The sequence below is a fragment of the Cervus elaphus genome, chromosome 3 (genome assembly GCF_910594005.1).
Source record: "Cervus elaphus chromosome 3, mCerEla1.1, whole genome shotgun sequence".
In the NCBI taxonomy this organism is placed as follows: domain Eukaryota; kingdom Metazoa; phylum Chordata; class Mammalia; order Artiodactyla; family Cervidae; genus Cervus; species Cervus elaphus.
The window spans coordinates 54,040,140-54,054,215 of NC_057817.1; the positions used below are offsets into that span (position 1 = coordinate 54,040,140).

The following is a 14,076-nucleotide window of genomic DNA, read 5'->3' on the forward strand; positions in this document are numbered from 1 at the left end:
GCTCATCTACGCTACTCCCAATAGTAGCCACACCTGGGATCCGCCAGGTGGAGGGGATAACTAGCTTTCAGCAAAGAGTCCACAGATGCCCCATGCTGTGGACCCCAAGGCTTCCACATTCTACAGCAGGAGACAAAGCGCCCCTCCTTCCCATCACATCCTGGGTCACAGAGCCCGGGCGGAGAGCTGGACCACGTCTTCTAGAAACACACTTTACAATATGAAGCATCATACATGGCTATTCAGCACTTGACATGTGACCAGTTCCAACTGTATGTATAAAAAGCGCCCTGGCAAAGATAAATAAAAAACAACGGGAGTTCCCCGGTGGTCCAGCGGTTAGGACTCTTTCACTGCAGCAGCTCCAGGTTCAGGCCCTGGTTGGGGAAATATCATCCCCCAAGGTGTGTGGAGGGGCCATAAATAAATAAAATGTACACTGGTTTTTGAAGACTTAATACCATAGCCACAAAAAGGAATGCAAAAGGTCTCGATACTTTTATGTGAAAAAATATGCTGAAATGATAATATTTTGTATACACTGAGTAAAATAAAGGTAAAATTAATTTCATCTGATTATTTTGACCACTTTGGTTTTTTTTTTTTTAATAGATACTTATTTTTTTAGCCACATCCCGTGGCATGTGGGGTCTTATTTCCCCAACCAGGGATTGAACCCATATCCCCTCCATGGGAAGGAGGAGTCTTGACCACCTGACCACTGGCAAAGTCCCTATTTTGACCTTTTCTGAATGTAGCTACTAGAAAATTTCAAAATTGAAATGCATGCCTTGCATTATATTTCTATGCAACACACTATGCTAGACCCCCACCCCAGGGCAGCCTGCCTGAAGGAGGACTTTGGGAACCGTCAAAGGTTGTGGCCTGCTGGTGATGTCTCTGCTTCCCTTGTTGCCCAAGAAGATGGGCTGCGGGGAGGGCGGGACAGAGCTCCCCAGGGGATCCTAAGGAGGCCAGGATCTAGGACACTGGTTGAGCCTGTGGGCTGGCTAACAGATCACTGCCCAGTGGTTCCCAAGCCCAGACAGGACGTGAGAAGGTGCCTGCACCTGAGCGTACCTGTCCGCCTGTGCCGGGGAGGAGTCACAGGCACAGGCAGCGGAGGTGTGTACCAGGGGCAGAGTGGAGTGGAGAGAGCGTGAATCTGTGAATCTCCACGTGCGCCGGCGCTGCCGGCCTCAGTATGGACATTTCCAGGTCCTCTTGGGAGTGAGTCCGGGCTTGTGTGTGTGTGTCTGGGGCATCTGTCTGAGTGCAGGTTATGTCTCTGCATCCCCATTTCAGAGTGGTGACTCGGCGTGGCTGCGAGAATCTGTTTGTGCCAGCGTCTGCCTCTGTGTGTGAATGTCGCCAGGGTAGGGGGAGTGAGTCAGGCCCTGGGAGCGGCTCCGTGTGAGTGTGATGGGTCCAGGAGTGTGCATGAGTGGGGACAGTGAGCGGATATGTATATCTGCATCAGACTAAAGCAAGGATGGATAAAAAGAGCCAGATCTGGCCCCTCTGCATGGCTTTCTTTATCTTCAACACCAAACACTGGGGTCCGAAAAGTGGGACATAAAGGTGGCCTGAGACAAGCAGACACTCCAGGCTGAGCCCCCACAGAAACACTTGTAGAGTACCCCTGGATCCGACACCTCCAGAGCAGGGTATCAAGGTGAGGCAGAGAGAACCAGTGGTTTCCTTTTCTGGCCCTAAAATTACTGCTAATAACTATGAGTGAGGGTGTGGAGATGGGGCTGGGACAGGGTAAACCCCAGGAGAGAACACAGAAAGACCTAAGAATGCAGGGTCCCCAGACCCCTGCCCAGACCAGCCCAGGAGGGGACGGGCTCTGAAGGCGGAGACTCTGCCAGCTGCCCAGGACTCCAGGGTCCCGCCAGCAAGTTCTCCACCCCCCACTGGCAGGGTGAGGGCTGGGTGGGGACCTTTCTCCCAGTTTAAACAGCTGCCTCTGATTACACCACTTACTGAGGACAGGGGGAGGAGGGCGGGAAATGCTCAGGGGTGGGGCTTCTGGTACAGAGATTGAGCCAGAGCCAGTGGCCTTTGGCCTGGGAACCTGAGGACAGGAAGGGGACCCAGCAAGACCCAGGGGCACCCATCAAGGATCGGGAGGCTCAGAGGTGGGAAGAAGCGGGAGGAACCAGAAGGGAGCGGAACCTTCCAGCAAAGCTGTCAGCCCAGAGAACACGGTCTCTGGCAGGCTGGGGTGGGCACAGCGGCTGAGGATCAAGCTCATTTTTGAGCATACCAAACACCGTGCCGGGCTCTTTGAAGAGCAGGGGGAGGATGGTTGGACAGTTTTAGCTGTGTCACGTACAAACAATCACAGAGCAAGGTCCACACCAGGCTCGAGCTCCCCTGTCTTCATCCCAGACTGCCGCCTGGGCCAAAAGGAAGAGGGGCAAATCGGTGATGGGGGGTAGGGATCCGGAAAAGGTACTTACAAATCTCGGGAGCCTCATCGGATCCATCCGGGCAGTCCCTCTCACCATCACACCGCCAGCCTTTTGAGATACAGGTGATCTGGTCTCTGCAGGCAAACTGCTTGGGGCTGCAAGTCTTAGGGACTAGGGGCAAGGGAAGAAAGCAGGGGTGTGAACAGGCGTGGAGGCCAGTCTGGAAGCCCTCAAGGGTTCCTCCTCCTTCCTCAGGCAGCAGCAGTCTCCATCCGGCCCAGGCTCCAACCCAAGGCTCCGGTGTGGAGCAGGGCCGGGGGCAGGGGCTGGGGGTCACTCAGGAACACTGTGTACCTGAGACAGGGCAGGGGAAGGATGCGGGGAGCATGCTGCTGCCGCCTGACTCGGTCCTGCAGGCTGCCCGTACGCTCTCCCCGCTCCCGGGGCCGAAGCCCGTGTGTTCTCTGATACTCTGGTCAGACGGCAGCAGGCCCCGCTCTGCTGGCTGAGGGTGATGGGGCATTTAGGATTTGACAGGTTTTCTCTTTATCTTCTCCATCCCACGAGAGGTCCAGAGCTGGTCTTTGCTAACCTCTCTGCTTCAGCACCCTCTGGGACGCTCCTGGTCCTCGGAACACATCACCCCACACATCTCCAACTCCTAACCGCCAGGCCCTCCCCAGACGGGATGTGTGTGTGGGGCGCCCTTGGCACATGGGTGTTTCAGAGATGGTATCAACAGAGGAGTTCTACCTCCACATCCGTCCTCTAAACACACAGCCTCCCTTGTGGATAACCTCAGAGTGAAGAGGCACCTGAGACTGCTCAGGCCGACGGGGCTGGAGAGCCGAGGCAGGGGGATGCCTGGGGTGACCTGCAGGAGCTGGTTTCAGCCCAGCCAAGCCAGGACGTTCCTATATCCAGGACCGCTTCTCTGCCCTAATCCCTCACCGCACCATCTGCTCTCTACGCCCACCCCATTCTCTTACCTCACTCTCCAGGGATGAATTAAGCATGATCACACTAAGGCTCATTGTTACCTCAGTAAGGCTCATTGTTACCTCAGTAAGGCTCATTGTTACCTCAGTAAGTGCCGGGAAGCGTGGTCAGCCCCTTCCTTCCACGTATCATCGCCTTCAATTCTCTCCACAACATGACAAAGTAGGTACGACTGATACCATTTCCCAGATGAGGAAACTGAGCCTCAGAGCATGCGGGGTCACCCAGCAGGCAAATGTCACAATCAGGACTCGGACCAGTTCAGCCGACTCTAAGCTGTTAGGCAGCCAGTTCCCACCAGTCTCCCCATTCCCACTGAGAGCTTCTCAGGCGCTGTTCCTCCCAACCCTGCCAGCATGCCCTCCTCGGGAAGGCGAGGCCCTCCTCCTTCAGCGCCGCCCCCCAGCCTCCCACCCTTCGCTGCCTCTTCCGCGATCTGTGTCAAGCCCATTTCTCTTCGGCGGTCACGCACCGAGCCTAGCTCTGTGCCAGGCAGTGTGCTGGGCACTGGGGTGCCCCAGAGGGGCGGGGTGGCCCCTCAGGAGCCATGGCACCCCGGGAAGGCCGCCGGGCAGAGTGGGCTCAGGGCTGGGACGGAGCAGAAGGAGAGTGTGTTGGGGCTCTGAGCAGGGCGGGGTGGGCTCTGAGGGGAGCCACGGCACCCCGGGAAGGCCGCCGGGCAGAGTGGGCTCAGGGCTGGGACGGAGCAGAAGGAGAGTGTGTTGGGGCTCTGAGCAGGGCGGGGTGGGCTCTGAGGGGAGCCACGCTGGGAAGCGGCCCTCCCTCCGTGACCCCCGCCTCCGGCAGAGGGGACTGCACTCAGGCCCCTGGCCAGGGTGAGAGCCAAGTTCAGGAAACACATCAAGGATGGCCTGGCTAGGCCCCCCACCCTGGAGCCCCCTCCCCTGCCCCCCACCCTGAGCAGGGAATAAAGGCCCCTTGAGGAGGCGGATAATGCTGAGTTCATTGCCCCACTGGGCCAGCTGTGAGGTCTTCCCGGGGAACTGCGAGGCAGCCTAGTTAGCATGCGGGAGAACGGTCCTCTTCCCCTGGCTGGCCGAGACGGGCTGGGGCGGGGGGGCAGTGGGAGAGGGGGCTGGAATGGGATTCAGAGGCAGATGGGCTGTTTGGAGCCCAGAAAGGTCCCCATGCCCATCCCTGCCCCCACCTGGATTTGGGAGTCCATGCCCCCACTTTGCCCCGGGGCAGAGCTCACAGCCCGGCCTGAGGTCACCGGCTGGTCACTCCAGTCTCCCCTCGATTCCGCCCAGCCACGGTCCCCGCTGCTTTGGCCCTCACTGTGTCCCCTCGCTGTCCCCACCCCCATTTTTGGCCTGAACTCGACAGAGGAAACAGCAGCTGGCAAACTCCGAAAGCTGGAATGAGAGAGATTCACAAACCAGATGTGCTCTTGCGAGGGAGGGGAGTGGGGGATGGGGAGTGAAAGGAAGAGAAGCCCCCGGGGCCCTGGCCCGCAGCAGACCCCTTGGCCCGGGCCGGGGGACTGGGCGCACGTCTTCTAGGGGCCAGGGTAGCCCGAGGACCTGAGAGATGCGGGAAGAACTTCCTTTCTGTCGGGGATGGTGGAGAAAAGCCCTGAGTTTGAAGGCTAAGGGCTGTCTTTGATTTCCTTCATGGGGAAAGGGGAGAAAAGGAACAAATAACCTACTTTGGGGCAGTCTTCCCGGGCCAAGGGAAGCCTCCTTCGGAGGTGGAGGGCGCTGCAGTGCGGGTGGGGTCGGAAACCTGTAATCTGCTTAGAGCCCGCAGCCAGCCCCACTCCCCTCAGCTGAACCTTCTGCATCTGATGCCAGCACCCAGAAAACCCAGCTAGGTGGCCCCAGGTGAGGAACAACACGGCCCTACTTTAGGGAGCAACTAGTGGCCTCCCCTGGTTCCCGCCCCTCGGGAGATCTGGGGGGTCCTAAGGATATGAGCTAATACTTTTCAACATGGTCACTCTGGGTCAGCATCTGGGCTGAGACACTTTGTACAAATTGACTCATTCGGACCCTCAAACCCTGTGACGTGGCTACTGTTGCAATGAGGAAACTGAGGCATAGAGCGATTAGTAACTGAACAGGTGGTTCCTTCCTGGCCATGACGGCGGAGCAGAAGGATGAGAAAGGGAAGGGGCAGGGTCCTCTGGCACCGGGAGTGGGGATGGGAATTACAGGAGGCGGCCCTGGCCTTCAAGGCTCCTCAGAGAGGAGGGGAGCCGGTGGAGAAGGGATAAGAACAGAACAGGAGAGGGAAAGAGAGGAGGGAGAAGGAGGAGGAGAGAACTACGGAGGGAGATGGAGTGAGGTTGCAGAGAACGCCAGGACACTGGGGCCGTCTGTTCTCAGCTTTGCCCGGAGATGAATGTGACCGCCATGCTAACTCTGGCCAACACCCCTGCCTCCCCGCCGACCAAACCCAGGCACCCAGCCCAGCCACGGCCCCCAGGGCCACCAAGCTGGAGCCAGAGCAGGAGGTGTGGGGTTGGGTGTGCGTCCAGACACAACACGGACCCCACAGCCCTGCCTGAGCCTTGCCGGCGGCCTGTCCCATCCTGAGACCCCGGGGGCGGGTGGGGAAGGCTGGCAAGGGTGCTGAGCGGAGGACAGAGGGCGACAGGAAAGCAGAGCCCCGAGGGAGGCTTCTCCAGAGGAGGGGACCCCTCGTTTGATCCCTTGGGAGCAGAGAGGGCGAGGAAGAGAGGGGGGGTGAGATTTCCTAAAGACTCAGGAGACCCGAGGCAGGGTAAGGGTGAAGGAGAACCCTGAGGCGCTTTTCAAGAGCAGACACAGCAGAGGGAGAGACAGGCTGTGTATCGGGGGATGTTTTCTAAAAGGAACCACATGATAAAGCTAAGAGCACGGAGGAGCCAGGGGGTGGCCAGGGAGTGGGGGGCCAGAGCCTGCAGGAATCTAAACTTTCAAACACACGGGGGTGGGGCGTGGGGCGGCAGGGGCCTCCCAGGCCCAAAGCAAGAGCTTTTCACTGAATTTTATGTATTTTGGGTGTTACCCGGTGGCTCCTTCCCTGCAGTCAGTGAGGCTCAGACACATTTTTGTCATTCCTGAGTCTGGGCCTCTGCTTTGCGGCCTGGACAGACAGACAGGATGGCTTGGGCTGCCGGCGGGAGGGGGAGGGTCTCCCCCTCCATCCTGAGTCAATATTGACTCAGCAGGACATTAGCCTGACCTCCCCACCATCTTTTCCTCCATGCTCCCCCCCCACCCACCCCCGCAAGTAAAATCCAGACCCCTCAAATGCCTCCGGAGGTCAGCATATCTCTCACCAGGCCTTCAGAAGCCCTCTTCACCTACCCCCAACCCCCTGTACATACAGCCGTAGAAATAAAAGCTCTAAGCTCCTGACCCATTCCCCACACCTCTCTCCGGTTCTCAAGTCATGAGGAAGTTCTGCCAGAAGTCTAACCTCCCTCCTCCTTTCTGAATTATCTGCATTCTCCCTCTTACTCAACCCACAAAGGGTATCAAGTTCCCTTCTTCCAGAAACATTCTCTCCCAAGTTAGTGGAGGGGGAAAAAGAGAGAGGAACTTGGAAGAAAGTGGGGGGAGAGCTTTCACTGCCAAAATGGAGATTCCCAGTTTGGCCTGAGAGGGGAATAACAACTCCAAAATGGGGAGCACGTGGGAGAGCCCAGGAGAGACTTCTGCTCCCAGATAGCTTTCGGGGTACCAAGAGGTCTGGATGGAGGCGGATGGAGACAGGCAGAGACAACGCATGACACAGGGTCTGAGGGAGACTGGACAGAGAACGCCACAATGGGGGGAGAGAAGGATGAGAGGAGCAATGAGCTAGGACGACGAGAGACCGAGGTTCCTGGAGGCCAAGATAGCACATACCAATGACAGAGGAAAAAAACCTCGGAAGAGGGGCTCAGCCCAGAGGTTGCCAAGATAATGACACAGTTGTCTTGGGATGAACCCGGAGAAGAACATCCCTGAGATTCAGGGTGGGGAAGCATGTACCTTTACTCAGGCAAGTGGGGTCCCTGCCCTAGCGCTGTCTGACCCCAGGCAAACGCAGGATAGGGGCCACTGCCTCCCACAGAATTGGGAGGGTGGAAGGAAGGAAGAAGGAAGCTCTTCGACAGGAAGGCCAAGGCCTCAGAGAGACCCTCATCTTCCCTGGGGTGCAAGAGGAGTAAATGCCACCCTCCACTGTCCCTTGCCTCTTCCCCAGGGAGGCTTTACATTGGGGCCTGGGGCCACTGCACCGGAAGCAATCCCAGAGCCAACTACTTCCTTCTCCAAACAATGTGGGATCCTGTTAAAAACTGGGCTGAAATCTGGGACTGAACACAGTGGGGTGGGTTGAGATGCTCCAAACACACCCAGCACCCAGCTCCACCAAGTCAGGGACCCTTGCGTGGTCCCACTGCATTCAGATTGCCCAAGGGCGAGGAGCCCGCATCCAGAGCTGGAGGACTTGAACGCTGGAGGGCTCACAGAGGGCTGGGGGCAGGGGCTGAGAAGAGGCTACCGACGCGGGTAATAAGCCTTAAGCTTGGGGTTTTGATATGCAAAGGCTGAGGCTACAGCAGGACGAAAGAAAGTTAGACTTGGTAAGGAAGGGCTTCCCAAAGGAGTTTTGAAAAGTCGGGGGTGCGAGGGGGATTTGGACAGGATCTGGCTCTGGCCAGTGCCCCCCGCCCCGGCCCCCCTGCCGGCTGACATCCTTAAGAGGCCCAGTGATGGGGAGTGGCTGGGGGGAAGATAATAGAGAAAATGGAGGAAGGGGGTGGCTAAGATTGGGAGAAAAGGAAGTCTTGAGAAGCAGTCTCAAACATCAAAATATACCTCCATCCCCAAATCAATGTCCTCAAGTCCCTGGTTTGAAAGACAAGGGTGAGGGGAGATAGGCATCTGGGTCTGACCAGGGGAGAAAGGAGTTTGGAACCATCTCTCACAGAGCCAGGAGGCTCAGCCTCATAACTCAGTTCACTGTCCAGCTTGTCTGATAACAGGTAATATACTGGCTCAAGGAGGTATGTGGAGATGGGCAGGAGACAGGTAGGCAGCCAGCCCTCCCCACTACAAAATCTTCCTAATCTCAGCAGAGACCTCAATGACCTCTCTTTTCACTCCCCAGTCCATCTGTTTCTCCAGCCTCCCAGGAAGCAAGTAGACCCAGTTCTGTCTACTAGCAAGGAGTGACATCGTTCCTGAAGAGAAGGGGACCCTGGGGATTGGGTTCAGGCACAGCAGAGAAGGCGGAAGTGCTGCAGAAGGACCTAGGGCTGCTCCCCGAAGGCAAAGCAGCAGGAAGGAAGGTGAGACACTGAGGGAGGTGAGCTGGAGCCAGGACATGCCCTCCCCTGGGAAACAAAGGAGAAAGTTCTGTCTGTGGGCCCGAGGCATGAGGGCGAGGGTAGGATTCAGGAACCCCTGGGCGGTCCTGGACGACGCTGACCCTACAGGTCCGTGCAGTCTCCCTTTCCCACTCCCCAGAGTGGGCACTCTGGGTGAGTCATATTCCCATTCCAAAGGTAAGAACAGTAATATGAGTTTGGGGAGGGGTCCTCTCCCTAGGGGCTTCTCTGCTGGTTCATCGGTGAATAATTCGCCTGCAATGCAGGAGATACAGCTTCCATCCCTAGGTCGGGAAGAGCCCCTGGAGGAGGAGATGGCAACCCACTCCAGTATCCTTGTGGGAAAATCCCATGGACACAGGAGCCTGGCGGGCTACAGTCTCTGGGGTCTCAGAGTTGCCCAGGACTTTGGATAGAGTTTGGTTTGAGCTGGGGTTACAGCTGCGGGCTGGGTGGAAACTTACAAAAGGGTGGGAGACCGTTAAGGAAAACACGCCCAGCCTCCCCACTCCACTCACCACCCACCAACTTGGTGGGGTAATTACCCGAGAGGTGAAGCTCCCTGGGGCCGCCCCTGACTGGGCTGGGGTCCTTTTCTGCTTTCCACAGAGACCCCCTCTCTTTCTGCCCAACTCCATCCTCCTTCCATCGTGGGGCTCTTGATGTGTCCCTCTTTCTCTCTTAAAATGCTTTTCTATCCCTTCCAGATCTCTCTGCCTCAGTTTCCCCTCTCACTTCACAGGGTTAATAACAAGAGGAAACAACACCCATAACTGAGGAAATCACAGGCAAGGGCTGGTCTGAAGGGTATTCCGGGCACAGCTTCTTTCCTCTTCTCCATGTGGGGTGAGTGGTAGGTGGACAGAATCCCCAAGATGGCATAATTGAGAGCCACTGAATATACTGTCCTATATATTTCCTGTTCCCCTAACCCCCCCTCCCAACTGAAGCAAGTTGGGGGGAGGGGAAGAGTTAATCCAGTTTCAGAGAAAAACTTTCCCAATCCCAATCTGGCAGAATTGAGAAGATGGAGGAGGGGCGCAGGATGGTATTGGGTGCAGATTTTTTTCCCCTGGATGAGAAGATTAAAGTGACGGGAATGGATCAGATCCCATCCCTACTCAAATCAGGGGCCCAGCCCAGCCCAACCCCGTGACCCCAGCCCAAAGCTTGAGCAAGACTTGAACCAGTGACTCACAAGTAAGAGGGAAAATAGCTGACACTAAGAAAAACCAAGAGGGCACCCCGTTTCTCCAAAAGGACACAGTTCTAGCCCAAAGCTAACTGCAATATACAAAGTGTGTGTGTGTGAGGGGAGGAGGGGAAACGGTGGAGAGAAATAAACACATCTACCTAAGGAGCAGGGAATTAGGGGTGGGGGCATGACATAACCCCCATCCAACCTCCAGCTGTCCTTCCAGTCCAAACTGATCAAGCCAGAAGTCAGGGAGAGAGCAGCCCTCCTCTACCCTCCCACCTCAGCATTCCAGGCCATTCTCCAGCCCCCTTCCCCAATGATGACATCTGACGTTTTTTCATCTCAAAGCTCCCAGGAATTAAGAAGGAAAATTCAAAGTCATATAGCTTCGCCTGCCCCCACCCGCTACACCCCCCAATACAGCTCTTTCCAGGCTACTGACAGAGGCCCCGAGAGGGGGAAGTGCTCATTTCGGAACCCAGGCTGGCAGCCCGCTAAATCCTGGACGCAGGCCTCCAAGCCCGGTCTCCAAGGGCCCAGATTCCACACCCAAGCAGGGGGCCTTTCCCTGGCCCTCCCTCTCCCGACCCAAAGCCAGTCCCCCGTCTAGCCTGCCCTCTGCCCAGCAGGGCACCCCGACCCGGCTCCCCCTTCCAGATTCAGAGGCCACAGCAAAAGGACCCCCGCCCCCTTTTGCAGCCAGTACATTGCAAATCCAGATTCCTTTACAATTTAGATGGGGGTGGGGGGGTAGAGGATGTAGGGGAGGCGAAGGCCCTCCCTGAACAGAGATAGGAGAAGGCCTCTGGATTCCAGGATCAGAAAAAGGGGGGGGGGGGTCCCTCTTCTCCCTTCCCAGGCCTCTGGTCTTTGTTTGGGCTGAGGGGGGGTCCCAGAAGCATCATTTGCCCAAGGCCCCCATCCTCCAAAATGGACCCCCATCCCCGCCCCCAGCTGGGCCGCTGCAGTGTCAGCTGGACTGGGATAACAAAAGGCACCCCTCCCGCGACTCCCTTTCCCATCCGAACGCAGGAGTGGGGGCTGGGGAGTGGGTGTCCCCAGGGGTCCAAAGGGGCCGCGGAATCTCACTCACCGTCGACAGCGGCCGCGACCAGAGCTGAGAGCAGGGGCAGCAACAGCAGCGGCGGCGGGGTCAGCATGGTGCGGGCTGATGCAAGCAGCAGCCCCCTCTCCTCTGGTCCTGTTACTCCTCGCCGTCGCCCCCCCCGATTGGGGGGCCCCCCTTTTTCCTCCTTCCTCCCTTCTCCTCTATTCTTATCCTATCCTTCAGCAAAGCGCACCAGGGGCGTGGGTGAGGATGTAGAGTCCGGAGCCCCTTGGGGAGGGCCTGCAGACGGGGCTGCACCCTCTGCCCCCAAATCCAAACCCTTCACCCCCTGCTTTTCTCTCCGTTCCTCTTTTTCCCCCTCCCGGGGCGAAGCTCACAGCCCCATCTCCGAGCCGCCTCCGGCTGCAAAAATGCACAATTGGGAGGAGGCGGGGTGGGGGGGTGGGGGGCGTGGACCGGGTGGGGAGCCTTTGGAAGGGGCCTGATGGAGCTCTGGGGGCTCCCCTCGTTTCCGCCTCCTCAGCGCACGGGCCTGGAGCTCGCACCACTGTTCCCGGGACTGAGGTGCCGTGGGGCGGGCTGAGTCGGGGTGGGGGGGAGAGAGGGAGGGGACCGGGAGCGGAGGGAGGGAGAAAAGGGGCGGGGAAAGAAAAAGCGGGGGGGGGGGGGGAGAGCTACGCGGCAATCCTGCGAGTGCGCATGCGCCGATTTGGCGCGCTGCCCTGGGGAGGGGGAGTCAGAGCAGCGACGAGATTTGGAGCTCGGGCGAGCGGTCCGAGCGCGGGGCTTCCCGGGGCCCCGCTGGCTGGTTTTGGGCCTGGAGTGCCCATTCCCCTGACTGGGCCCGTCTGCCTGGCGCTCGAGAACTGAAGGGGCGAGAGGGATTGGGCAGGGGGCGACGAGAGCTGAGCCGCTTGGCGTTGAAACTCGGCGTCTCGCCCTAGGATTCCAGGCCCCGTCTGGGGATCTAGGATCGGGAGGTGTGGGCCGAGGCCTGGTCTCCTGGGGGAACCCTGACTGTGACTCCCCTGCCCGGGCTGGGGGCGGGCTGGGGGCCGCCAGACCGTGGGGAAGATGCGGGGAGAGGCCGAGCGTTGGTTTGCAGACTGTCAGACCCGGACCGGGACTGGGGCCTGCGGCGGAGCGGGGCGGGGTGGGGAGGGGCCGGGAAGGCCCGCCCCCACCTCGCTCCGGGGCTCGGCGTAAACAGGGACACCCGCGGGGACACGCCGGAGCTTGTCCGCCTGCCTAGGGCTTGGGGATGGAGCCCACCTCGGCTCCCGCCCTGTCCTGCTCGCCTGGCACTGGGCGCGGGAGGGGCAGGCCCTGGTTAGGAGGGAGGTGAGTCACCAGCGGGTGGGGTTGTGGAAGGTCCTCCCCCCTTCGTCCCAAGAGGTCGGGGCTCATTTATTTTTTTTGTTTGGTGTTTTGTTTTTTTATACCTTCTGACTGGCTTCCCACCAAGCCGGGGTTTTAGATTCCGAGCAGCGGGGATTTGGAATAAGATGAGGGACTCTTGGACCTCTGTTTCCAGGCCTCGAGTTCTTCTCAGGAGGTGTCTGCTGGGTCCCGGACCTTTGTCCTAGCCAGGGTCCACAGGGGACTCCTAGCTCGGAGTCCACGGGGCGCCGGGCGGCTCCCGGAGCCCAGCACTGTGCTTCTGGCCACTGCCCCCTTCTGGGCGGTGTTTTACCGCTGTCCTTCGGGTGTCTGACTTTCTGGTGTCTGGAAGTCGGAGTTCAGGGAGACAGCCAGCGACGCTGGCTGCCAGAAGCTGACGTGAGTTGAGGGAGGCTTGCGCCACCCTTCTCCCTTTTAAAATTCCAGTCAAGGAAAGGCCCCACATCCTCACTCCAGTCGGGCCCTGGCAGAAAGCAGAGCAGCATGGAGGCCTTGTCTGTTGAGAGAAGCGACAGCCAAAGAAGAATCCAGAAGCAGCTAGACCTTTCCTCCAAACCAGAGCTTCCTCCAGGCGAGCTTTGCTCAGGGCCAAGGCCGCCTGCCTTTAGTCTCCTGGGCCGGAAACCTTAGACTTCTTCTGAGCCTTTCTCTACTGATCTTGAAAACCTGGGCTCAGGACTTATCATTTTTTCCTTTGAAATAGAGCTCAGATTTTTCCTCTGTTTCCACTGCCGGAGTTTCCCTGGTCTGGGGTGGGGTCTTATTCATCCTTCCATCCAGACCTCATGGGCTAACACATGTAACATGGGTCACATGGCAGGAACTTACTAAAGGCTTTTAAGGAACACCTACTAGGTTCCTTCTCCCAGAACCCCTTCCCCATATTGTCATCCAAGTCAAGTCAGATTGAAACAGAGTTCGGGGGCCTTTCCTGATGGTCTAGCGGATAAGACTCTGAGCTCCCAGTCCCTGGTCAGGGATCTAAGATCCCGTACACTGCCAACTACTGAGCCTGCACACCACAACTAGAGAACCCACACACGCCGCAGCTAGAGAAGCCCAAGCATTGCAACGAAGGCCCAGCACCGCCCACAGAAAAAAACAGACTTCAGGCAGCTTTGACAGGGAAAAGCTAGCTGGAGTGACCATACATAGCCTGAGCAGGTTGTGAGGGGGGCAGCCCTGTTTCTTGGCTCTCCTTGATACCTCTCTTATGCAGGTGAATCTTCCTGAAACTGCTTCCTCTGTTTCTTCCTGGCTGGGGAACCTCTACTGGGTGTCCACAGACAACAAAATGATCACATGTCAACTCTTCTTCCAGTCTTGGCCTTCCAGTATCTGGCCTCAGCCAGCACATGGACACTTCTCACTTGCTACCTCCCAATCCTGCTGTCTCCTGGATATGATTGTGTGTTTATTTTTATTAACTTTATATTGTAAAATAATAATAATACTTAGTGGTCGCAAAACTCAGAGTATAGGAAGGTAGAAGGTGAAAAGTAAACTCGCCACACTTCACGCCCCCATTCTTCAGTCCCACCCTCAGAATAACCACTACCAAGAGCTCCCTGGGTCTCCTGCCAAGAGATGTTTTAAAGACAATAAACAGAATTCCCTGGTGGTCCCGCGGTTAGGATTCTATGCTTTCACTGCCGGAGGCCTG

General features: G+C 57.7%; 1 protein-coding gene across 2 annotated transcripts in view; it reads right to left on the minus strand.

The window, feature by feature from the left end:
• LRP1 (LDL receptor related protein 1) overlaps positions 1-11,555 on the minus strand; it is an 80,099-nt gene extending 68,544 nt beyond the window's left edge. For both annotated transcript variants that reach the window (XM_043889532.1, XM_043889524.1), the window contains exons 1-2: positions 11,037-11,555; positions 2,469-2,591 (exon numbers count right to left, since the gene is read on the minus strand). In XM_043889532.1, coding sequence (XP_043745467.1) covers positions 2,469-2,591; positions 11,037-11,103 — 190 coding nt within the window. In that variant the 5' untranslated portion in view covers positions 11,104-11,555. The remainder of the gene's footprint in view (positions 1-2,468; positions 2,592-11,036) is intronic.
• Positions 11,556-14,076: the final 2,521 nt, after the last annotated feature.